General features: G+C 39.0%; 1 protein-coding gene across 1 annotated transcript; it reads left to right on the forward strand.

Annotated features, from left to right (window-relative positions):
* Nucleotides 1-530: 530 nt before the first annotated feature.
* On the forward strand, nucleotides 531-26,529 carry LOC127415095 (metastasis-associated protein MTA2-like). Its single transcript, XM_051653650.1, has 18 exons — nucleotides 531-937; nucleotides 8,164-8,231; nucleotides 8,940-9,033; nucleotides 14,118-14,235; nucleotides 14,367-14,430; nucleotides 15,113-15,230; nucleotides 15,556-15,658; nucleotides 16,666-16,765; nucleotides 16,918-17,106; nucleotides 17,201-17,275; nucleotides 17,414-17,472; nucleotides 17,820-17,920; nucleotides 18,034-18,173; nucleotides 18,412-18,640; nucleotides 18,811-18,900; nucleotides 21,269-21,387; nucleotides 25,420-25,562; nucleotides 25,653-26,529. Exons 1-18 carry the CDS (start codon nucleotides 910-912, stop codon nucleotides 25,804-25,806), a joined length of 1,992 nt encoding a protein of 663 aa, XP_051509610.1. The 5' UTR covers nucleotides 531-909; the 3' UTR covers nucleotides 25,807-26,529.
* The last annotated feature ends 223 nt before the right edge of the window (nucleotides 26,530-26,752 follow it).

Genomic DNA, 26,752 nt, shown 5'->3' on the forward strand with positions numbered 1-26,752 from the left:
AGAAACACTCAAAGATTTAACCACTGGAGTTTTATGGATTACTTTTATGCTGCCTTTATGTGCATTTTGGAGCTTCAAAATTTTGGAACCCATTCACTTGCACTGTGAGGACCTACAGAGCTGAAATATTCTTCTGTATATCTTCGTTTGTGTTCAGCAGAAGAAAAAGTCATACACATCTGGAATGGCACGAGGGTGAAGAAATGATGAGAGAATTTTTATTTTTGGTCGAACTATCCCTTTAAGGTAACTGAAACGCATATATTGTACAATCCTCTTCAATTCTTTGCTGGAAAAATTATGTTGAATCATCAAATTAACCCTTCAATTAAATCCAGATACCGTCCATATTAGAGGTACCAAGTACCCAATAATAATTGTGAGAGTGTGTTGCATGGGACTTCGTGAAAACGTTTCAGTACGATAGTTCTATTGCCAGTGAAGGCGCTCAAGTTTCTGTTTCGCGGGAGTTTACTCGAATTCGATGTGACGTTATGAACTTCCGAAGATGACGTTGGGGGTGAGTGAAACAGAGCGGAGGTGAAGAAGAGGAGGATGAAGCAGGGAGCGGAGGATGGGAGGAAGAGTGGAGTGAGAGAGAAAGAGAGAGACAGGCTGGCTATCAAGGGCTCGTGTGTGAATGCCTGTGTGAATGCGTGAATGTCTGAGCGCGCCGAAACAAAGACGCAATTTTATTTTCTCATCCGGAGAAACATTGTAGCGGAAACTTTAAACTTTTACCCGCCAGAACGGCAACGCCGTGCCGGGTCCCGGCTTTGTCTCGCGACGGGGGGAAGTACGCCAATTCAGGCGAGAATATAAATAAACGGCGCCGCTTTTTGGATACACATTTTTGCCCACACAACAAGGGAAACCTTCGTTATTGTGATTGTTTAGGGGAGTGAGAGAATGGCGGCCAACATGTATCGAGTTGGAGGTGAGTATTATTGTTGCTGCTAACACTAGCAGCGGGCTTAGCATTAGCATTAGCGCGAGTGGCTGTTTCCGCCTTGGATCCAATGAGCGAAATCCCGTTGCTAAGCGAGCTAGGCTAGTTTCAGCACGGCTGCTTTTGGGTTAACTCATTTTTAGTTATTTACATATGCGTTAAAGTTAACTTTAAATCATATAGCTGTTCAAACTCGCAGTGGGTCATAAACACGTCCTCTTGTACATAGTTTTTGCCGTAGACTATAAGTTATAAACGCGTTAAATGATTAGCCGCCGCAAGCAAATGAGCTAGTTATGAAGGGGACCTGCCTGTCACTTTAAAACGTGTGTTTAATCACTTATGATGCTTTCTACTCACTTTTGTGACTTTCATTCAGGTTTCTTGTATTTACGTTACCTGACGTGTGCCATTCTGTCAAACTTAAGTGTAAGGAGTGTATGGGATTATTAGATGCAAAGTCTTTCAGCTTTATCACATGTTAGGGTAAAAACTCCAATAATTGCTTGTATTTACGGATATCAAGAAATTACTGCGACCTTTTCAATTTGCTTGTTCGAGTAAAAGATCTAAAATAGTATGCTTGCAGTAAGCGTTATGCTATTGGAAACGCAAGTGTATACATTCGCATGTAGAGTGTGCCTTATGTCAAATAAGGTGTGATCTGATAATATCGCTGCAGCTTTTAGTTTGTGGAAATACCCGTCATGCACGTATTATTACAGCAGACATACTACTGTGCATCCTCGTACTTCTGCACACTGTCATGTCTGAGCTACTGCTTCCAGACAGATGCAGTGGTGTTTTTAATTTGCTTCTTACTGTAACGTTAATTTTACCTTAAAGCATTACATGTGGGTTGACAGCTCTGACCGTACCGTGGGATGGTCACCATGCACATCATGGTGTTTTCATTTTCTTATATCCGGGAATCGACCGTAAATAGGTCACAGCAATCAGGCTGTGTTGCCTTAACAGATGATGCTTATTTCTTTATTTTAGTTCTGGGAGGCAAAAATTCACTTATTACACGCTTGTCAAAATGGATTACAGTTTATGAGTCAGGACTCGGTTGAAAGCAAACGTCTGCTGCATCTCACTTTCTTTCTTTTTTAAATACGTTTTTAGGAGGATGGTTATCATTGCTCAGTAGGATTGTAATTTAATGATGGCCATTCAAATAATGGCCATTTCAATAGTTTTAAAAGGGTTAGTTCACCTAAAAATGTAAATTCTCTCTACATTTACTCATCCTCATTCCATCCCAGATGTGTATGACCTTTTTCTTCTGCTGAACACAAAAGAAGATTTTTAAAAGAATATCTCATCTCTGTAGGTCCATACAATGCAAGTGAATGGGGATCAGACCTTTGAAGCTCCAAAAAAGAGATAAAGGCAGCATAAACATAATCCATAATCATAAACAAACTCCAGTGGTTTAATCCATGTCTTCTGAAGTTATTCCGTTGGTTTTGTGTGAAAACAGTCCAAAATGTAACTCCTTTTTCATTGTACATCTTGACAGCTGTCTCCTTGGCGATCGTGATTTCAAGCTCGATTACACTTCCTAATGCCGTCTAGCGCTCTGCACATGCGTGAAGCACTAGAAAGTGTAACCAAGCTTGAAATCATGATCGTGCCTAGAGACTGCAATGGCAAGATGTACAGTGAAAAATTAGTCATATTTTGGTCTATTCTCAAACAAAACCAACTGGATCTCTTCAGAAGACATGGTTGAAACCATCCATCTTATGGATTACTTTTGTGCTGACTTTATCAACTATTTGGAGCTTCAAAGGCCTGATTACAATTCACGTGTATTGTATGGACCTACAGAGCTGAAATATTCTTCTAAAAATCTTTGTTTGTGTTTAGCAGAAGAAGTCATACACATCTGGGATGGCATGAGGGTGAGTAAATGATGAGAGAATTTTCATTTTTTGGTGTACTATCCCTTTAAACAACAGTAGCCCCACATTTGTACTATGCTGGTAGCTGATGTTTAGACAGGTGCCCTGTTAGGTCATTGAGCTTGACCTCCTATTTTGGCCTCAAGGTCTGTCACATCCCTGCCTTTCACCTTCATCCACCTTCAGCTCTGTGGTCGTAAAAAATACCAACTGTGACTCTGACTCAGATGTTGCTCACGAAGGGTCCTTGAATACAAGCTGAGCTTTGAATACACATTGATGGTATTAATCAATATGAATTCTTATGAAAATCTGTTACTGAAGTGCCAGCTGAACTCTCGTTTTTAACATTGCTCTCCTTCTATGCAAACATGGTGTTCTGTGGTTAATTGTACAAAAAATTATGGTAAAGGACCAGATGTTAAGTGCGAGTGAGCGTTTTACCCTCGTCATGCAATATAAAATGTGTCATGCCAGAGAATGCTCTCAGACTCATTTTTAGCAGTAAATAAGGCAATGCCATCAGGCGTAGAAATGAGGATTTGTTTGAGTTCATGAATCAAGAGTATAAGTGTTAATTAACAACAGAAAATGATTTACAAATAATTATCAATCCACTACAAGTGGGTCCTTTTAAGCTTGACTGTTGCAATGTCTGTTGGCACCTGCTTGGCCAAATGGGGAATTTTGGAACAAAGTGTGTAATGATGCAACTGAAGTGCTCATTGAAATGTGGCTTGGTTATTTGTTTCCCTATATAATATGTTTGTCACCATGCTTTTGACTAAGCAAATGTAAAGCATTTTTGCCAAATGAAGAGAGCTTGTCCCCTCCCCATTTTTGGTGCTTTAAGTTCATTATGAACTTAAAAGCACCAAAAATGGGGAGGTGATAAGCTCTCTTCATAAGCTGAAGTGTTTTAAACGGTCTATAATTCAGACTCTTTTGGTTTGGTGAAGCTCACATTGTGTTTATCACAGAGTGTTCATTGAGACATACAGTCACTGAGCACTTTATTAGGAACACCTGTACACCTAATTATTTATGCAATTATCTAATCAGCCAATCAGCCAATCAAGCTGGGGTCAGAGTGACCCTGCACTCTGACCCCCAGCTTAGCTGGGATATGTGGAAAAAAAAGAATTTCACTGTATATGTGCAAATGTATAATGTGTGATAAATAAATATAATTATACATACAGTCACTGAGCACTTCATTAGGAACACCTGTACACCTAATTATTTATGCAATTATCTAATCAGCCAATTATGTGGTAGCAGTGCAATGCATAAAATCATGCAGATATGGGTCAGGAGCTTCGGTTAATTTTCACGTCAACCATCAGAATGGGAAAAAAAAATTTGATCTCAGTGATTTCCACCATGTCATGATTGTTGGTGCCAGATGTGCTGGTTTGAGTATTTCTGTAACTGCTGATCTCCTGGGATTTACACGCACAACAGTCTCAAGAGTTCACTAAGAATGGTGGCAAAAACAAAAAACATCCAGTGAGCGGCAGTTCAGCAGACGGAAATGCCTTGTTGATGAGAGAGGTCAACGGCGAATGGCCAGACTGGTTCAAACTGACAGAAAGGCTACAGTAACTCAAATAACTGCTCTGTACAATTGTAGTGAGCAGAATAGCATCTCAGAGTTCACAACACATCAAACCTTGAGGCGGATGGGCAACAACAGCAGAAGACCATGTCGGGCACTTTATTAGGACCATAGTGTTCACAATGACGTGCTCAGTAACCATGTTTCCATCCGAGGATTTTTTGCGAAAAATGTTTTAGCGCATAAAAATGAAGCTGATGGAAATGCAAATTATTGCCAAAATTTGTCTTCATAATATTTTTCTGTTTAACTCTAGTGCATAAACTATATGTTGATGCTTTAAATGTCACGAAAAACTTGCTTGGAAACACTTTTTGTTGAGAAAATTTGCATTAACGCAAAAATGTAGTGTCACATGACAAAATTTACCCCAATCGTTTGCCTGTTAATTATGATGATGTATACATCCTTGAAAGCCAATATATTGTTTGTGATTATGGATTGATCTTAACGGCATATAGATCCGATGCTGCAAACATGACACTTCCAGGAGTGCCAACACAAATATCTCATATCATGCACATCGACAAGTGCACGGAGAACAAATGAATGGCCACTGTTGTGATTAATCACAGTAGACATGTTTATTTGAGTTACTTTTCCACACCATTCAAAATAATAGATGGCAGTCGTGGATTTAGCCCAAAATACACAAAAAAAATTACCATATTTCTGTGCACAAAGATGTTTTAAAAATAAATACACAATACTAGAAGAAAAGCTTCAGTGTGCTTTTTTGGAACACTAACAGCCCAATTCTATAAAATTATTGTTTAGCTTTTGAAAAAATGTCGTCAAAATTCCCTGTGTTAAATTAAATAAATTACCAAATGAATAAAGCATTAAATTAAGATCATTAATTACCAAATGAAAAAAATTATATTGTTAGGCCTATATATGCCTTTTCTTTACACAAACTTAAATTAGTCTTACCCTGTTCTGTAGATGAAAAATGTCGGCTGAATGACATACTCAGAATGTTCTACACTTTTTTCAAGACTATAAACTATCAGAACTATTTGTCCAATGCTGAGTTCACTTTCAGAAAACGAGATTTTGAACATTTTAAAACTTTTAAATATTTTAAATCTAACCCTCTTTTCCTCTGATCGCGTTTGCTGAGCTTCTTCAGAAAATGTACATTGCATTTTGATGGCATTTTACCAAATTGGGGGGGGGGAATTAGGGACATCTGGGAGGCAAAGGGTACACAGTTAGCGATAAACACACATTTCTGTATGGAAACGGCTTAAGGGCAGATTTCTTATGTGATAAACCAAAACGTAAAATTTTTTTTTAGGCATGACGTCATCGCGCACACCATTTTTATCGATAAAACATTTTTTACGCATTTTCACTTCGTCGATAACAAAATAGCACGAAAAGTGGATGGAAACTAGGTTAGTGAGTGTATAATAAAGATGCAAAGAGGATAGGCTACTTGTCTAGTGATCCAGATAGACAGTTCTGGTCATGTGCGTTTTGGAAAGAGAGAACCCAGTATTGCATATCCTAAAGCTCTGTGGCCGAAGCTTCTATACACCCAAGAATTTGATTGCTTCTTCACCTGTGTTTTGACATGCTCACTTCATACCTTTCCTTCGCAGTGCATTTGATGGATGAGTGATAGAAAAAGAGCTGATGAAGCTACAACATGGACCTTATTCATTTCTTTTTTTGGGGGGGATTTTCCCCTTTTTCTCCCAATTTCCGATGTGCTCTAAGTCCTTGTGGTCACATAGTGATTCACCTCAGTCTGGGTGGCGGAGGACAAATCCCAGTTGCCTCCGCGTCTGAGACAGTCAACCCGCGCATCTTATCACGTGGCTTGTTGAGCGCGTTGCCACGGAGACATAGCGCGTGTGGAGGCTTCGCGGCAACCACGCTCAATTCACCATGCGCCCCACCGAGAACAAACCACATTATAGCGACCACGAGGAGGTTACCCAATGTGACTCTACCCTCCCTAGCAACTGGGCCAATTTGGTTGCTTAGGAGACCTGGCTGGAGTCACTCAGTACGCCCTGGGATGCGAACTAGCGAACTCCAGGGGTGGTAGCCAGCGTATTTTACCACTGAGCTACCCAGGCCCCCAGTAATGCCATCTTTAATGTTTCATGGGAATGACATTGAGGCTGTGTGGGACAGACTTATAGTCTTTTCAATGGGTTGGACAGTTGTTTAAAGTGTTTTTGGATCATTCTGCTGACAGAACATTGGAAAAAAAAAAAAAAAAACCTCTTTCCAAGAAATTTCAGTAGACAAAAAACTTAAGATAACATGAGTTGTTGAACATTTTTAAGGTTTTGAAAGATTTGTTGAAGATTTTATCTAGGAGCTTTATACAGTGGATACCATTGAAAGCCTCGTTTTTATTCATGTCATAAATCAAAGATTCTGCTATTGTGAATAAGGTCTATACTTTAGCCCCTATGTTAGGACCATAAGTTGAGTTTGTCTGCGGTTTCTGTCACTTCCAGTATCTCCAAGCATCAGAGGGTTTTTTACTGTAGGTGTCTCTAAACACCAGATGCTATGTGCTAACTAACAGCATAGCCCTGCTTGAAGAGCAGATGGCTAGACACTGTTTCTCCATGAGGGAAATTATTGATCCATGCAGCCCAGCCTCTCCTCGCTGTCTCCCTGATTGATGAAGCTCATGAACTTGGGAGAGAAACCTCCATTTTGATTTATCCCTAGCGGCACGGCTTAAGAACATGGCTGAGCAGAGGCGAGAAAAGAAAGCGTTAGCCTGATCAAAGATCATAGAACGTCCAGAGCCGACCAGCTCAGAGCAGAAGAGAAAATGATTGCATAACTGAAGTGGTGTTGTGTGTTCTGTACACACACTGTTGACCATGCCTCATCGTATGTTCTCTCAGTATTGACCCACACTGAAGCTCACGTCACCTTCTGCATAATAGCATAAAAGATTTTAAACTTTACAAATCATTCCTCATTTTCATGTAGGTAAAAGCCTATGAATGGAAATCTTCGACTGAATAGCCAGTGTTTGAGAAGAACAGAAAACTGCCTGTGGGAAGCTGTCAGATCTGATTTTACAATACATTAATTTAATTGATGAGTCACAAATCACATGAACAATGCTGAAATCTAAATAGATTTCAAAGTGCAGTTATGTAACATACTCATCTTTTACACTACTCTGTAGGGCTGGGTGTCGATACAGATTTCCCGATTTGATTCCGATATTTGATTGTGACTCATTTTAATTATATTTCAGTTATAATGTCCATTTTGCTTACATATGACAGAAATTCTCTCTCAACTAGTGCTGTAGATTATAAAGAGAACCTTCAAACTTGGTACTTGAAGAAAATATTATTTAAAATAAATTAACAACAGGGCCCAAATTGTGGCCGTTCAGTTGCTATTTATTTAACAAATATAATAATCAACACAACCAAAACTGTTGTAAACTTTACTAAAGTAAAGTTTACGGAAGTAAACTTTAAAAGATTGATCTTGGGATTTTAATCATCAATATCGGGATCATTCAAATGTAAACTTTGTTGTAGTATTGCAAGTACAAAAAATAATGCAAATTTGACCAATCCACACATTATTTGTAACAACTTGCAGTTATTTCTGCATTAAACGTAAACTATGTTTAGAAATGAAACTCAGAGTTCTGTCCTTATAGATGGTTTCTTTGTCTACCACAGATTATGTGTATTTTGAAAACTCCTCCAGCAATCCGTATCTGATCCGCCGAATTGAAGAGCTCAATAAGGTGAGTTTTGGAGCTTTCATCAATGGAAATACAAAGTCAAATTTTTGGTTTAGGAACAGTTTTGCATAATGCGTGCAAATATATTATATTCAGTTGCTTTCATTTGGCCTTGAGCTATTTTTGACCAACATGACTCCAGCATACATGACGTTCTTACTGCATAGAGTCAGACTATCTGTGATTGGTTGGGGATTTTGACATCCACCAGTCATTGATCAAACACATATTGCATGTGCAGAGATTTAAACTACATGGAGATGGGATTGACATACGCCAGTGCCCTGCTAATGCATTGTCACTCCTAGCCTTAACCCATTAGGCTGCATTGATGAGAAAGATGGTTTTCATTTCCATATAAAGTGTTTCAGTTTGAGAGCTAGCCAGTAGACATTTAGCTATTAGCAGGGTTCAAAACTTTTTACTATATCACACAAATATTGTTCCGGTTTCAGGTAAATCATAGGCAATATCATTCAAGCCCACTCTATCTGACTTGATAGAAATTGGTTTAGTTTTACTTTACTGTCTTCTACAAGTCCATGACATGAAGACAGTTATAGCTTGGTACCTGATTCAAAGGTTTTATAGAGAAGGTGGCCAGAAGTGTATTCAAGGGATTCCACTCAAGATGACACATCCTTTTTGTATAGAGTGTTGAGAGAGATCTTGCGCTGGTTCTTCATTTTGTTTAACTGTTTCTTCCACCAGACGGCCAATGGAAATGTAGAAGCCAAGGTGGTTTGTTTGTTCAGGCGGAGAGATATATCTGCCAACCTGAACACACTGGCAGATAGCAATGCAAGTAAGTACCCCACTGTTTCAATTCAGTTCTCCTCTTAACTTCCACATCCGTTTATGACACATTAGCTGAAGGTTTACTATGTAGAATGATCATTTGCATTAAAACGTCAACGTTTGGACAGGCATGTCAGAAGCACCGAAGAGTATCAATAAGTTTTCCAATGTATAAATAAGCCAAATAATATAAAATTGTACCCTGCGTTATAGCATCAGATTTCATGCATTTTAAGTATTTAATTTGAATGTAAAAGCAAATAAGGTGATGTCACATTCTGCTGCCTGAATCTTGATAAAGATCATTCTCTTTTTCAGGATTCCATGTTTTATAACCCATAAATAGGCCCAGATGGAATTGGGACTTTTTTCACATGTCTATGCTGATTTTGAGAGTAGATCTGCAGAATAGATTTGAACATTGCAGTGTTTCCCCTAGGATTTTCTTCAGCAGCGGTGCTGTTGTGCGCGCGTCCACAAGCCCTCAACACTGGACCCGTATTAACGCGTGTTCGTCAAAGAATAGATTGAAACAGGGGTGTCAAACTCAATTTCAGCTTGGGCCACATCAGAGTTTATTTGTGCCCTCAAAGGGCCCTTTGAAAATGTGGCACCAGTACCTGCTTTGGAAGCAACCTTGCAAATAATATTACATATTATGTGCATTGAAATGCACATTTGACAGTACAGCATTGATTTTGAGGTTGGGATGCAGATGAAAATTATGATATTAACAACAGTAACATCTGTGGATTTTGATATAGCTAAATTTGAAATATTCTGACAGTGTGACTAAGTTGGGTCTTCTTTATAGATTCCTTTCACCAGGCTCATACTGATTAAACTACAGTCATACCTTGGAATTGAAGGCAAACAAAACAGTTTAAATTTTCCTACAATCAGAGAGCACATTACAAGTGTATAGATTTTACACAGATGGAACAGATGGAAAACTGATAGCTTGGTCCATAATTATGAAAATGCACCATAGTTATTCCATATTATCCATAGTTTAACAATGATATTTGTCAATACTCGCTAAGCTACCACCCCTGGAGTCTCAAGTTCGAAACCAGGATGTGCTGAGTGAATCCAGCCAGGTCTCCTAAGCAACCAAATTGGCCCAGTTGCTAGGGAGGGTAGAGTCACATAGGGTAACTTCCTCGTGGTCGCGATTAGTGGTTCTCGCTCTCAGTGGGGCACGTGGTAAGTTGTGTGTGGATCACGAATAGTAGCATGAGCCTCCACATGCGGAGTCTCCATGGTGTCATGCACAACGAGCCACGTGATAAGATGTGCGGATTGACGGTCTCAGAAGCGGAGGCAACTGAGACTTCTCCTCCGCCACCCGGATGAGGTGAGTAACCGCGCCACCACGAGGACCTACTAAGTAATGGGAATTGGGCATTCCAAATTGAGAGAAAAGGGGATAAAAAAACAATAATATTTGTAATGGTTCATGGTAACCATATGTAAAACCATGCATGACTGCTCATTACCATGGTTAGTAACTATGGTTTCTATATAAAGAACTATGGCATTTTTGTAATGAAAAATCAGCAGTCTAAATACATTTTTAGAAAGTTTTCTGCCACAACTACCATAGGTAGTACAGTACAGTTAGTGTTACTACAGTAAATCCAAGGCACATTTTTGTAATCTGAGAATTGAAAAGCCTTCTAATTTATGTATTCTCCTGTTTTCTTTGTCAGTGCCATTTAGAATGTGGGGGCTGTTTGTTTTAAACTAGTTTCATCACCGAGACATATAAGTTTTGCAACAGACAATTCTGTACCTTATTCAAACAGGTTTCACGATCCCCATCGCGCATCTCACTGGTTCACAGGCGCATTTAAAATAGTCTGTTGTTCGGTTGAGACCAGTCCGCGAATTTCTGCACCTGCTCTGCCCTCGTGCTGCTATGAATAAGATGTGTTGATAATTGACTGTGTAGAGCAGGGTGGGCTGAGCGGCAACTGTGCGGAGTGAGGCAGAGCTGTAATCACCCACAGCTGGCGAGATAATCCGCTGCAGGTGTACAACCCGGCCTCGCTCCGCACAGTCGCCGTTCGGCCCGCCCCACTCTCCACATTGACCCATGTAGCGCTGTTTCATTCTGCTTTTGAAGTGAACAAAATGTGCTCCAAAACATACAGATGACAGGGGAAGGATCATTTATATTCACGAGTATAGCGCTAACTGATTGTTCAGTGAAACTTTGCGATCCCCTGCCATCCTATGTTTCAGAAATGAGCTCAAAGGCCACTTGAAGTGAAGCGAGTTTGACACGTGTCATGTGGTGACGTCACTGTAAGTGTGTGTATTTGTGTGTGGTGGGGTCCCTTTCACAGTGTAGAAAGTGCACAGCTGACTGGGGCTGGCAAGCCTTATGTTGCATCAAGAATATTAAATTAACCATGTGAAATCCCAACAGCGGTGCTCATAATTCAGCAGTGGCGCAGAGGTTTCAATGCAGAAATGTTAAGCTTATAATTTTATTAAAGCACTTACATTAATCCTTCTGTTAAAACTCATGTATTATTTGAGCTGTTAAGTTTACATTTACATTATTCATTTGGCAGATGCTTTTATCCAAAGCGACTTTGTTTAAAACTTTGTTAAAGTTGTTTAAATCGTCATTTTTACAGTCATTTTAGGGTTTTAGGGTTTGTTACACGGTTTGGCACCATTCACTTCCATTGTAAGTGCCTCACTGGAACCTAGATTTTTGCTTTATTTAAAGAAAAGGAGGGGCAACTCAAAATACATTTTTGTGGTAATCAACATAATGCCACAAATGCTGTCGATTGAGCTTAACTTGTATTTAACAGGGAATATTCCTTAAACAAAAGAGCATTCAAGGGGTGTTGAGTTTGTAGTTTTGTGTGAAAATCTGCCAAGTTCTGTGGGCCTACTTAGAAGTCATAAAGGAAAGACTTGAACCCAACCTGCATTGCAGGCAACAACAAAACTAGATTGCTCCCATTATAATCAATGATTATCTACACAAGTCTAGACAGCAAGAGTGCTGTCTCAATGTTTGATAAAGATGTTTTTTCTTAAATACATGCAGCAATGCTTAATATCTATATAAATCTTGTGAGTAAACTCACTGTATTAGGCTAGACATTCCAGAGTAAGGTCAGGTTGGGGTTGAGGAAGTTACTGGATCGAAATGGGCAGGAGTTAGTTTTCAAATTGGTTGTGGTTAGGGCTGAAACGATTAGTTGATGTTATCGACAATAAAAAATTGTTGACAAAAATTTCTGTTGTCGAATAGTCGTTTGATCTCATTTAACGTAACATGAGATGAAACTCTAATGTTGACGTGTAAGAGCAGCACTGCAGTTCGCGCCTGACTAAGGAGAGGAAGAATTACACAGCTCACAGTCCAGATGCACGCTAAACTTTCCAAACAGCTTCAGGTGATGTAGATCGCAAATATGAGGGAATTATAATGCAAAAATACAAAATAAGTAAATACAGAAGCACTCTCGATGTTGAATAAGTGGGGCTGGAGCTGCCACTCCGCTGAAGCAAAACTTGCTTGTCAAGCATCTTTAAAGGAAACGCCCCGCCGTTACATCTTTAATGCAGTTATATTTAATGCGTTATAGCTTTATTAAAGTTAAAATAAAGCTCACTTATATACAAAATACACCTGTATTTAAGATACCTTCTCTCAAAGCAAGTCTAAATGTCTTATGTTGCTTCTCAAGTAAGTGTATCTTGTTTTAAGGATTTCTAGACCATTTTAAATGGAAAACAAGACAAAAACACTTGATAACAATAGGATTTTTTGCAGTACATTTCTTTACTGAATTAAACTTAAGTATAATTTTTTCCTTTAATTCAGTGAATGTCATTTAGAGGTATTTTTAAAAGATGATTTGTCGTATTTATTGTTAGTAAGCACATTTAATACAACCTTTTAAGTCAGGGCACAAGCTGAATAATCGGTTAAGAGCTAATGATTAATCGTTGCAATAATCGCAGGATAGTCAAATAATCATTCTAATAATCATTAGATTTAAGCGATTATCAAAATAATCGTTAGTTGCAGCCCTAGTTGTGGTTGTGAGAGGTCGTATCTGCTTGGCCACCCATTTAATGCTGTACATAACCTTCACTTCAAACCAGCACTGTCCGGTTACACAAGATCAGGGCTCGCACTCTCTTAGTACCATTTACATCACCTCCTCCCCTTTACACCTTCTGCCCTTCCTCCTCCTTTACCCCCCCCCCCCCCCCCGCCCCTGAACGGGTCCTCTGTGCTTATCCTCAGCTGCCATCCGCCCCATGCTCTCAGAACAAAAGAGCCTTCATGGGACCCACCGGGCCATGGCGCTCAAAGGGTTAACACTAGGTTATCACTATCTGGCTGGTGTCTTTGTTAAGAAGTGAAAGTGTTGTTAGACATATGTGTGTGCATTTGAGTGGAGGAGACTGTTTGGGTGTGTGTGTGTATATGATGTATTTGCCGAACGTGTCTTGAGTGCTCGTCTGCTTGTGGCATTTTTGTTTTTTAAATGCGTACTTGTGCATGGGGGGATTGTTGCTTGATGGGGGGATGGGCGCCTCAGGTTTGTTGCACAGGGTTTCCCAGTAAAGCTGGCAGGGACATATTGGCCAAGGGGAGAGAAAGGAGGGGGCAGGGCCACCGGGTGGCAGGAGGGGTTAATGGAAAGGGGTGTGATCTGAGATCCCATCCCCTTCATTGACAGGGTTTCCTAAGGCTCCATGCAGGGTCCGGTCAGATCGGCTGATAAAGTCCTGCCAAGTCTCCTAACCTCACACGAGCATCTAATTAAAACAAAAAAAATCTAGCCATCGCCTTTTGAATACAAAATGATAAAACAAATATTAAAGTCTTATATAAACATGGTATGTTTTTTGGAATGCAGTCTATTCGAATCATTTTGGGGTGACTTGCAGAATAATGATTTCCTTCCATCAAATACAGAGCTTATAGGTCAACAGATCATAAAGTCTCTTCAAATAACTTATTTTGTTCTGAGAGGAATCTGGTTCAAATTAGGAGAATTAATTGAGGCTAATGCAGTAGCACTCATATTTGTGTGTGTGTTTTAGGAGACTTTGAAGATGAGTCCAAGCAGCCTTCAACGTCAGAACAGCAGAAACACCAGCTCAAGCACAGAGAACTGTTCCTGTCTCGACAGTTTGAGTCTCTTCCTGCCACACACATACGGTGTGTACACTCATGCCACTTCTGAACTGAAGCACATAATCACATTAGAATTCAGGCTTAAGGCTTTGTATTGCTGAATCCACGTCTTTCATGTTAAAAGTCATATGTTTTGGCTTATTGTTTTTCTACAGAGGGAAATGCAATGTCACACTTTTGAATGAGACTGATGTTTTAACTAGCTACCTAGAGAGAGAGGTAAGAGTCCACTTGCTTGTTCAAAAGCACTCTGTTTACAAATGTTATGATTTGCAAGATATTGAGAGACCGGCCAAAACATGACAATCCTATTAGGGTGAATCTCACAAAACCTGCCAAGAAAATGTCTCTGTCATATTTCACACCAAAAATATATTTTTTTGCATAATGAAAAGGTTTGTTTTAAGGATCTGGGTTTTTATTTCATTGACATTTTCATTTTAATTAAGCACATTTCCACCCAATTCTCATTACTGTTATGTGAAAAAGGATATATTTGAATTTTAACATATTTATATGTAATGGTAGTATTTGTCATACTGAATTTAATTTATGCTAATTTTATATATATATAATAATTTTTTTTTTTTGTATTACAGCATTGAAAATGCTAAGTTTTTTTAGCATTACAAACTGTATTTAATTGTCATAAAAATAACATGATGTAAAAAAACGCAATGGTCCTAAAACTAGGCTTCCATTTCTTTTTGCAAAACCATTTTTTTATTTATTTTGTATTTTTTTTGTTGTTGTTGTACCCATTAAGACAATTTAGAGTAATAAAATTCTTGGTAGACAAGTGAACACCAGATAAATTTGTGGTTTTAAACAACCAAATGGACATATTGTAAGTGTTTGTTTTCTAACTTGTGTTTGGTATGTGAATGTGTGTGTTCTGCAGGACTGTTTCTTCTACTCTCTGGTGTTTGACCCAGTACAGAAGACCCTGCTGGCAGACCAGGGAGAGATTAGAGTGGGATCCAAATACCAGGCAGAGATCCCTGACAAACTGTCTGAAGGTCAGAAAGTTTTTTGTCTTTGTGTCACAACTTCATGTTCCTTTTTGTCATTGAAAACTCAACTTGTTAAACACAAAGTCCTAACCAACCATGACCATCAACAGCATCATGTGAAAAAATATTTTGCCCAACACACAGTAAAATGTCACTAGTCCAAAAGCCAGCTCCACATAGCTGTCAGGCCTAGTTAGGACAAGGTGTTAAACCTACTGATTCAGTATCAAATGTTCATGCTGCATGTTAATCATTTTAGGGATTATTCTAAATTGATAATTAAATGGATTTATTATGATCATTAAAGGCAATGTTTTCCTTGTCTTTTCAGGTGAATCAGACAGTCGAGTGCAGGAGAAGCTTGAGACGAAGGTTTGGGATCCTAATAACCAGTTGAAGGATCCTCAGATTGACCAGTTCCTGGTGGTGGCACGGTTAGTATCTCCCTTTTAAACTGACTTTTTATCCCAAGTGCTTTATTGGATTATATTTTAGAGATGGTGTTTCTGTAGCAGTTTAGGCATAATTCTCCACTTTCAGGCTCAATCCCAAATTCTCAGTCTATAAGGCCAGTATTTATAAGGCGTATTACCTTTAGATGTGCTGTTGCAGGTTCTGTTCATAAAAACATACTGTTGAACATTCCTACTCTTAAAGGGATCGTTCACCCAAAAATGAAAATTCTCATTTACTCACCCTCATGCCATCCCAGATGTGTATGACGTTCTTTCTTCTGCGAAACACAAAGATTTTTAGAAGAATATCTCAGCACTGTTGCACCATACAATGCAAGTGAATGGTGACCAGATCTCTGAAGCTCCAAAAATCACATAAAGGAAACATTAAAGTAATTAATGACTTCACTTGTTAAATCTATATCTTCAGAAGCGATGTGTTAGGTGTGGATGAGAAAGTATCAATATTTCAGTCCTTTTTTTACTATAAATCTCCACTTTTACTTACACATCCTTCTTTAGCTTTTGGTGACTTGAATTTTCGCGCATATCGCCATCTACTGGGCAGGAAGAGAATTTATAGTATAAAAAAAAAAAAACTTAAAATTGTATCTGTTTCTCACCCACACCTATCATATTGCTTTTGAAAATATGGATTTAACGACTGGAGTATTATGGATTACTTTTATGCTGCCTTTATGTGCTTTTTGGACCTTCAAAGTTCTGGCCACCATTCACCTGCATTGTATGAACCTACAGAGCTGAGATATTCTTCTAAAAATCTTTGTTTGTGTTCAGAAGAATAAGGAAAGTCACACATCTGGGATGGCATGGGGGTGAGTAAATTATGAAAGAATTTTCATTTTTTGGTGAACTGTCGCTTAATGTTTTTTTTTTTTTCCTGGCAAAATAATTTACCACTTTAAACATTGTTGTGTAGTAACATGACTAATGATGTTAATGCATCTATTCTGTGTGTGTTTTAGAGCCGTTGGCACGTTCGCACGTGCGTTAGACTGTAGCAGTTCCATTCGCCAGCCCAGTTTGCACATGAGCGCAGCTGCAGCATCTAGAGACATCACACTGGTAAGAGAGACGACATGTGCATGCCTGCGGTGACTCTCTCTCTCTCTTCCTTAATCACACACATAACAGCAGTCAGCATTTATTCACTGCCATCTCACTCTGCTTCAGTTAACCTTCATATCTGACAACCACATTGTCCCACCTGTCCACAGTTCCACGCCATGGACACACTGCAGAAGAATGGCTATGACCTGGCCAAGGCCATGTCCACACTGGTGCCGCAGGGCGGCCCGGTGCTGTGCAGAGATGAGATGGAGGAGTGGAGCGCCTCAGAGGCCATGCTGTTCGAGGAGGCTTTGGAGAAATACGGCAAAGACTTTAACGACATCCGTCAAGACTTTGTGAGTCAAAAACATTTAAATATAAATATATTTTTAATATAATATTATAGTCAAGGTTTTGTGTTTTTGATGGTTCTTTATTGTTGTCCTGCAGTTGCCCTGGAAGTCATTAGCTAGTGTGGTCCAGTTCTACTACATGTGGAAGACTACTGATCGTTACATCCAGCAAGTCAGAAAAAATTTCAGAATTTTTTTTTGACACCAAAAAAAAACACAATAAACATTCCCTGTATTTTTCTGCGTGCAGATGACTTTTAAAAAACGTAACATTTTTGAAGATACGTGTTTGCTTTTTGTTTCTTTCCAGAAAAGACTTAAGGCAGCAGAGGCTGACAGCAAACTCAAACAAGTGTACATCCCCACCTAGTGAGTATTAAGTGTCACTGCATGTTCTGGACATAAACATTTTCTGTCTTTTTCTGAAAATGGGTGGCATTTTCTATAACTAAGGTTGATAAATTTGTGTCCCATTATTTTTTTGTTTTTAATCAATTATCTTATGTTCTTTAGAGAGTGAAACATCTAAATTTTAAACAATAATCTGAACATAAATTAAAACAAGTAGCTAGTTAGTCCCTGTTACCCATTCAGGCATATGTTTTAAAAAATGTAAACGTTTTATGATAATGTTGTCTTGAACAGTCAAATGATTTATTTATTTTTTTTAAACTTTGTCTGCTGCTTGAGACTCTCAATACTGTTCTCTCCATCAGCACCAAACCCAACCCCAACCAGATCATGTCTCCTGGAAACAAGCCTGGCATGAACGGGGCCACCGGCTACCAGAAAGGCCTCAGCTGTGAAAGCTGCCACAGTGAGTACCCTCAAGTAATTTTACCCCAAATGACCCATGTTAGGATGCAAGCTCAAATATTGCTGTGCATTATAATGATTTTATCCATCTATTTTGGCTTGTTGCTCTTCTAGCTGCCCAGTCTCAGCAGTGGTATGCATGGGGCCCTCCCAACATGCAATGCAGACTCTGTGCATCCTGCTGGATTTACTGGAAGAAGTACGGTGGTCTGAAGACCCCCACCCAACTAGAGGGTGCCACAAGAACTGGCACAGTATGTGAACCCTGTTGTCTTTTGGTGTTTGATGTTCAGGTTGGCAATGTTTTAAAATGTAAAGTGCAGAATGAAGCTGCTGTTTTTTTTTTGTTTGTTTGTTTTTTTAAACTTTTGAAATGCAGTTAAGGATGCATTTTTATTTTATTGGCTCCTTTATGCATCAGGCATAAAAAAATAATTTTCAAAATAGAACTGGAAAATTGCCAAACTGAGCAATGACTGTTTCCTCCAATAGGACGCAGCTCCACGTGGTCATATGACCCGCCAGGAAGTACAGGGCATGTCCCCGTTCACCAGCAGTGCCGGAAGAGCTAAACTTCTAGCAAAAAACCGCCAGACCTTCATCCTTCAGACCACCAAACTCACTCGAATCGCCCGTCGGGTGTGCCAGGACATCCTGCAGTCTCGCCGAGCAGCCCGTCGCCCGTACGCTTCTATTAATGCCAATGCTGTCAAAGCAGAGTGTGAGCAATCTTTAAAATTACAATTATTCTATTTCTTGATCGTTCTTGGTCATACTGCCGTCTATTGGAGAGGACGTTTTATAAAATTTTACTGGCCTTTTTATGCAGTAGCATGAAACGGTGTGGTTTATCTCCAAATAACTGGTTGACTTCCTCTTTTTTTCTCTTAGGTATGATAAGGCTTCCAAAAGCGACGAAGAGTGGTGTGAAGAACCGCCCTATTCCACGACCGTCACTTATTAATATAGTTAAAGAATTGGGTAAGGCTTTAGCATTAATACCAAAATAGATTTATGTTTTGAACCACTAGTTGTATCTGTTTTTAATATTGGATGACTATTATTTGATTTTCAGTTGCCCATATCTAGAGTGCAAGGTTGCCAATATAATACTGATATATTATTAGCATTATATTTATGCCATAATTCTGTGCGCTCAAGGAGATACTATTCTGACGTCTCTGACAAATTATTTCTTGCTTGTGTAAAATCTGTCTCTCTCTCTGCGTGCACTCAGGATTTTAGGCTGCTTGCTTGCTTTTACCTCCATATTCTGACAAGTCCCACCTCCTGCATCAGGATTAGCTTTTAGGAGCTGCTTACAAGTGCTCAGTGATTGAATAGCAACCATGAACATCACAGTGTACTGTAAATGTAATAGAAGGGCTAACAGGCACAGTGCTCCAAGTTCAGTGTACACTTTATTTACTGTAATTATTATTACAAGAGATATTTACCCCATTGAACATAGACATACCAGGACTACTGTAAGGCTATTACAGAAGAGATTAAATTAAATAACTTAGATAAAAGTGCTAGCTAACAAGGTCAAGCTAGTACCTATGTAAGTGCATTTACTAATATAGGACATACTAAGAGAGCTAGCCAGATAGTAAGCTAGCTTGTAAGCCTATTGGCAGTGTACAGACAAAAAACTTAATTTCATATGTTAAATAAAATCAGTTAAGTCAATAAATAGTTACTTTTAAGTGGTCATAGTATGTTTCACATTCTCTTTCTTTAAAACAAACTATCCCCTTCTCTTCATCCTGTTCTGATTAGCAATATGATTGATGATCAAGCCAACTAAGCAGAATTGACTCCCTCATCTGTGATTGGCTGAAATTCTGACACATTGTAACACTGTCCCTGTTGAGCATGCGAGCTGTCATATGTTTTGAATGTGCACAGTGAATGTGAGGAGAGAGAGCAGTTAGATGTTGCATGCACAAGAATCAATGGAGAAACAGTAATGTTAGAATTTTTTGCAAATGTGGACATCAGCACTCATTAAGATAAATGTAATTTTTTTTTTATCTGAATAAATTGTTTTGCTTTTGTTTGCTCAAAACAAATTCTTCTTTGAGAAATGATACATTGCTCCACAAGAGTTCCATGCATGCAAAACACCTTTTTGTGCACAAAATAACTAGATTCAAACTGATTGCAAATGAGACAAATGAAATAGCTTAAATTAAATGAACACTTATTTTACACAATATTTACTCAAATATAGACCTTAGTCAGTGTAGATGCCATATTTACTTTTACATGCATGAAAACAGTCTGTACAATGGCATGCACTGTATAAAGGTGCTAGATCTAATCTAATTTTCACAAGTTGTGTTTTCTGGAGTTTGTTAACTGAAGTTTTTGGAAAGGTTTTTTTTTTCTTTTTCTTTTTCAATGTGTTGTCAGCTAAACAATCAACACCACTTAAACAGGACAGCCCATTGAACAGACTACTTCTATTCCTCAGCATCTTTTTTTATTCTCGTCAAAAATTAAATATGGCGCTACTCTGACTGAGGTCCATACTTAAAAATATTTTTTGTTGTAAGATTTTAAAATTGATACAAATGAGGACTAACAACCCTGTTATTTGTCCAACTGTGCAAGGAGATTGGGTGATGCCGATCTCAAAATGGACAAATACTGAGTGATCTATTGGACTGGTAGATATATATTGTCTATCATTAGTTTTTACTGGTCTACATATAAAGTGCTGAAGGGCTCAGGCCCAAGTTACTATTTAAAAATGGTTTCTTGGTTCTTAAGAATATGGCCTTTCATTAAAAAAAATAAAAAATAATAATCTTTCACCCCTGGAGTTAGCTAGTTCGAATCCCAGGGCGTGCTGAGTGACTCTAGCCAGGTCTCCTAACCAACCAAATTGGCCCGGTTGCTAGGGAGGGTAGAGTCACATGGGGTAACCTCCTCGTGGTCGCTATAATGTGGTTTGTTCTCGGGGGGGCGCATGGTGAATTGAGCGTGGTTGCCGCGGTGGATGGCGTGAAGCCTCCACACGCGCTATGTCTCCGTGGCAATGCGCTCAACAAGCCACGTGATAAGATGCGCGGGTTGACTGTCTCAGACGCGGAGGCAACTGGGATTCGTCCTCCGCCACCCGGACTGAGGCGAATCACTATGCGACCATGAGGACTTAGAGCGCATTGGGAATTGGGCATTCCAAATTGGGAGAAAAAGGGGAAAAATACTCTCTTTGAAATACTCCCTTATAATACCTGTCTTTTTAGTTTTATTTTACTTTGTCACTGTTAAAACTAATATTTTAATGTAATAAATGGGTGGTCTGGGAATATTCAGAGTGAAAATGCTTGTTTTTCAGCTGTTCAAGCTCCTTTGAAACTCAAAGCCCCTAGAGGTGCTCCAACCCCTATCAACCGTAACCAGGGCAACCAGCCAAGGAGCGCATCGGCTCTACTGGGCAAGAGGCCCTTTGAAAATGTAAGTATCTCCCCTACATACAAATGCAGTGCCCTCCATAAGAATTTGGACAGGCGAGATGATTTTCATAGTTTTGGGTTCAACAGTATTTGGACAATTGACTGAGAAGCTGTTTCATGTTTCCCAGGTTATTACATTAAAACATTAAGCAGTTAAAAGGTCTGGAGCTGATTCCAAATGTGGAAGTTGCTGTAAACTCTCATAATGGGGTCCAGAGAGCTGTCAATGCAAGTAAATCTGGCCATCATTGGGCTGAAAAAATTAAACAAATCCATCAGAGAAATAACAGAACCTTAGGAGTGGCCAAATTAACAATTTGGTACATTCTTAAAAAGGTACATCACCTAAAGGCCTGGACGACCACTGAAGACAACAGTGGTGGAGGATCACACGATTCTTTAGCTAAGAAAAAACATCAAGCTAAGTCAAATACACTTTACAGGAGGTAGGCATATCATTGTCAAAGTCTACAATTAAGAGAAGACTTAATAAAAGTAAATACAGAGGGTTTACGACAAACCACTGGTAAGCCTCAAGAATAGGAAGGCCAGATTAGATTGCCAGAAAGCGTATAAAAATGCCTGCCAAGTTCTGGAACACTTTTCTTTGGACAGATAAAACTAAGATGAACCTGTACCAGAATCATGGGAAGAGAAAAATATTGAGAAAGGAAGGAACGGCTCATGATCGAAGCATCCCACATCACCTGTGAAACATGGTGGATGCAGTGTTATGGCATGGGCATATATGGCGACCAATGGAAATGTGTCACTAGTGTTTGTTTATGATATGACTGCTGACAGAAGCAGCAGGATGAATTGTTAAGTGTTTAGGGCTATATTAGCTGCTCTGATTCAGCCAAATGTTGCAAAACTGAGAGGACGGCACTTCACAGTACTGATGGACAGTGACCATCAGCCGGGGATCTATACAGAAATAACAACATCAGCTTTTTTAATATTGGAGAGAGCGTAACAGTCAAGTAGCGTGTTACGATAGTAAGTCACCATTTGCGGATACCATACAAATGAATGAGGAGAGCCGTAAACTGACACCTACATATCGCAAAATTGTCTATGTCTTCTCTTATAAAACAGCAATTTTATTGTAGTAAGCTCCATATTTTATTCCAGAAGGATTGTTTTGTGTAAAACGTTGAAGACTAGCAGACAAGCATTCGATTCATTATGTGATAAGCTTTTTCCTTTCAAAAGCAGTTTATTCAGTGTAATGAAGCATCTCCTCTATAAATATAGACATCTCCTCACCAGTGTACCACCCATAGAAGTATATGGGACTGCCGCGATATGCTATTTTAGGCCAAAACATACTGTGAAAGCAACCAATGAACTTTTCAAGGCAAAGAAGTGGAATATTCTTCAATAGCTGAGTCGGTCACTTGACCTCAACACAGTTGAACATGCATTTTACTTCCTGAAGACAAAACTGAAAGCAGAAAGACCCACAAACAAGCAGCAACTTAAGACAACTGAAGTAAATGCCTGGCAAAGCATCACTAGGGAGAAACCCAGAATTTGGTGATGGTCATGAGTTCCAGACTACAGATAGTCATTCACTGCTAAGGATTTTCATCCAAATGTTAAGAATGATCATTCTATTTATGATTATGTTAGTTTGTCCAATTACTTTAGATCCCCTCAAAAAAATGTATGAACTGTATGAAGCGTGCTGTAATTCCGAAACCGTTCACCCAATTAGGATGTAAATTCCATTTAAATTAAAGCTGACAGCCTGCACTTCAATCACATATTTATTGCTTCATTTCAAATCCATTGTGATGGTGTACAGAGACAAAATTATAAAAAAGTATCTCACTGTTCAAATACTTATGGAGGGCAATGTATACCGTGTGCACAATTATTAGGCAAATTGTATTTCTCAGTATTAATTTTATTGTTGAACAAACACAATGCTCTCAGTTAATTCAAAATGTTATTGAACCTCAAACCCGAATGTTTAACCAAGGAAAAGTGAGTTTTGTCTTTCTCAGGGGAATATATAAGTGTGCACAATTATTAGGCAACTATTAGTGTGCACAATTATTAGGCAAATAAATTACAAAATTAATTTCTCCCAACTCAAGTGTTTATTCTCAAATTTTAGAGTAAGTGCAACAAATAAGTAACACAAAATGACAAATAAATAACATTTTTGGCCTTTCAGAAATATTCAATGACCAATATGGCCACCCTTCTTTTCAATAACTGCCATGAGCCTTCCATCCATGGAGTCTGTCAGTTTCTTGATCTGTTCACGAACAACTTTTGCTGAAGCAGCAACCACAGCCTCCCAAATGCTGTTCAAAGAGGTGTATTGTCTTCCCTCACTGTAAATCTCACGTTTGAGAAGGGCCCACAAGTTCTCAGTAGGATTTAAGTAAAGTGAGGAAGGGGGCCAAGTCATTATTTGGGCATCTTTGAGGCCCTTACTGGCTAGCCAAGCAGTGGAGTACTTGGATGCATGTGATGTGGATGCATGTGATGGAGCATTGTCCTACATAAAGATCATGGCCTTCTTGAATGCTGAGGACTTCTTCCTGTACCACTGCTTGAAGAAAGTACTTTCCAGAAACTGGCAGTAGGTTTGGGAGTTGAGTTTCAATCCATCTTCAACTCGAAAAGATCCAACTACCTCATGCTTAACAATAGCAGCCCACACCAGTACCCTTCCTCCACCTTGCTGGCACCTGACTCGAAGTGGTGCCCTGTGTCCATTAGTGATCCAGCCACGGGCCCATCCGTCTGGTCCATCAAGAGTCACTCTCATTTCATCTGTCCATAAAACCTTTAAAAAATCTGTCTTCAGGTATTTCTTTGCCCAATCTTGACGCTTCAACTTGTGAATATATTCAGTGGTGGTCGTGTTTCAGCCTCTTTGACCTTGGCCATGTCTCTGAGCACTTGACACCTTGTACTTCTGGACACTCCAGGTAGGTTGCAGTTCTGGAATATGGTAGCATTGGAGGATAATGGGTTCCTGGTAGCTTCACGTTTAATTCTCAGGTTTTTTCCCGTTAATTTGCGCCTTTTCTTCTTGCGTTTTTTGCACCCCAGTTGACTATTCGCAAACAAAACGTTCGATTGTCCGGTGGTCACGCATTCATAGTTTAGCTATTTCAAGAGTGTTGCATCCGTCTGAAAGGCATTTTACAATTTTTTACTTTTCAGTGCCAATTAAATCTCTTTTTTGGCCCATTTTACCTGAGGTAATGAAGCTGCCTAATAATAATGCACACCTTGATATAAGGTGTTAGTCACTTTCGCCACACCCTCCCTCAATACACAAATATACACTACCGGTCAAAGTTTTGAAACGTACTCATTCTTTATTATAATTTTTTTTTTTTTTTTTTCACATTTTACAATAATAGTAAAGTCATCAAAACTATGGAATAACAAATGGAACTATGGGAATTATGTTGTGACTAAACAAAATCCAAAATAAATCAAAACTGTGTTATACTTTAGCATCTTCAAAGTAGTCACCCTTTGCCTATAATTTGCAGACATGTACTCTTGACATTTTCTCAACCAACTTCTTGAGGTATCACCCTGGGATGCTTTTTAAACAGTACTGAAGGAGTTCCCATCCATGTTCGGTACTTATTGGCTGCTTTTCTTTATTATTTGGTCCAAGTCATCAATTTCAAAAACTTTTTTTTAATTATTATTACATTTTAGTTTTATAATGAAATAAATTAACATGTTGGCACAATTATATTTTTGTCTACAAAACTAATTTAAAACATTTAAGCATCAAAAGATTTTTAAGATCATGAGAAACATTTTTGTCGTGTTTCAAAACTTTTGACCGGTAGTGTATATCACCTGAAAATGAAAATCCAATAAGCTTTCAAGTTTATATGGTTTGGAGTCGGAAATAATGATAAGATCAGAATACTCACTTGCCTAATAATTGTGCACGCAGCGTATATGCTACCGTCCCCACAGGTTGAAAACATTGTACACACATATGCTATATCCTCACCTAAGCACTCTTCATTTGCTGCAGGTTGGAGGCCATTCTTTCTCCACCAATGGAAGACCGTTCACATCTGGAATGAGAGCAGCCACCCAGTCAGTCATCAAGAGGCAGAAGGTCAGCCAAGGAGATGCACCTAATCCAGTTGTGTTTGTGGCTACAAAAGACACCAGGTATGTTTCAGGAGCTCGCATTTAATAATTTTTTTTACTTTTGTTTTTGCTTTTTCCCCCAGACTAATTGTGTGTGTATGTGGGATATAGGGCTCTGAGGAAACACCTCACTCAGGCAGAGATGAGGCGGGCGGCCAGAAAACCACACCTCCCAGTCAGAGTCAAACTTCCCCTGCCACCCCGGCCACTTCCTGTACCCATCTTACCCTCCAGCACCAGCGAGCCAATTGTGTTGGAGGACTGAGAGATGTTCCGACAGACCACATCCGTTGCCAGAGCACGTTAAATCCAGCCATTATCAGCTGTTCTTCTCTACTTCTCGTCTTCTGTTTTGCCCAAATTCATATACCCACAAACACACTCATGAACAGATGACAAACCCTGTATTGTTACACCAGCGTACACCAGACTTCATAGCGTTTTACTCCCAGTGTTTTAGCTTAAGTTCAGTTCCCTCTTTTCCCATTGCTTCTTTTTTATTGCCAATACTTTTAACTGTGTAATTTAAAGCAAATCATGTTCATTCTAAAATGGTGTAAAAGCACACTTTTTTTTCTCCAGCTGTCTTTATTTGTATAAATATTAACAGCATTTTTCAACAGTGTGTTATTGTGCATATGGAAGGTGTAAATTGTGTGAGGGAGTAAACAGTCTTTTTACCATCTTTTTGTTAATTTCTTAGGTTGCTTGTGTTCAAAAACCAGAGGATGAATTGCTTTCTTTGTTTTTGTACTAGATAATGACAGACTAATCAGGACACATCTGACTTCTGATGCTCCATTTATTTCAACCAGTACATGTGGTTCTAGTTTTTCAGGCCCAGTTCCAACACTCTTATGGACAGCAATACAGCAAAGGTTTCCATTTACGTATTTTTCTCTATACAATAGATCTGCAATTGGGATGGTTTTTATTGATGGTTACCTGGTTTTGCAGACTTTTTTTTTTTATTTTTTTTTACCCAAAATCCTACAACTTAACTACTCCATTCAGTGATTTGTGAAGGTCTTACAGGATTCTAGCTTAGTACAAACTCTCACAAACTTGATTAATTAGGAAGGCTTCTGATTTAGTAAAGTGTCGAGTATGTTTATTTGAATGTAAGGCAAAACTGTTTGAGGAGCCCTGTGGTTTCCCAGAGCTTCTCAAGATCGTCCCTCCCTAGAGGTTTTAGAAGTTGGTGGATCTCA

Source organism: Myxocyprinus asiaticus, chromosome 2 (genome assembly GCF_019703515.2).
Source record: "Myxocyprinus asiaticus isolate MX2 ecotype Aquarium Trade chromosome 2, UBuf_Myxa_2, whole genome shotgun sequence".
Lineage (NCBI taxonomy): Eukaryota > Metazoa > Chordata > Actinopteri > Cypriniformes > Catostomidae > Myxocyprinus > Myxocyprinus asiaticus.

Coding starts and splice junctions, on each gene's coding strand:
- LOC127415095 (XM_051653650.1), top strand. CDS start 910: ATGGCGGCCAACATGTATCGAGTTGGAG. Junction 17,473..17,819: donor CAAGTGTACATCCCCACCTA/GTGAGTATTAAG, acceptor TCTCTCCATCAG/CACCAAACCCAACCCCAACC. Junction 17,921..18,033: donor CAGCTGTGAAAGCTGCCACA/GTGAGTACCCTC, acceptor TTGCTCTTCTAG/CTGCCCAGTCTCAGCAGTGG.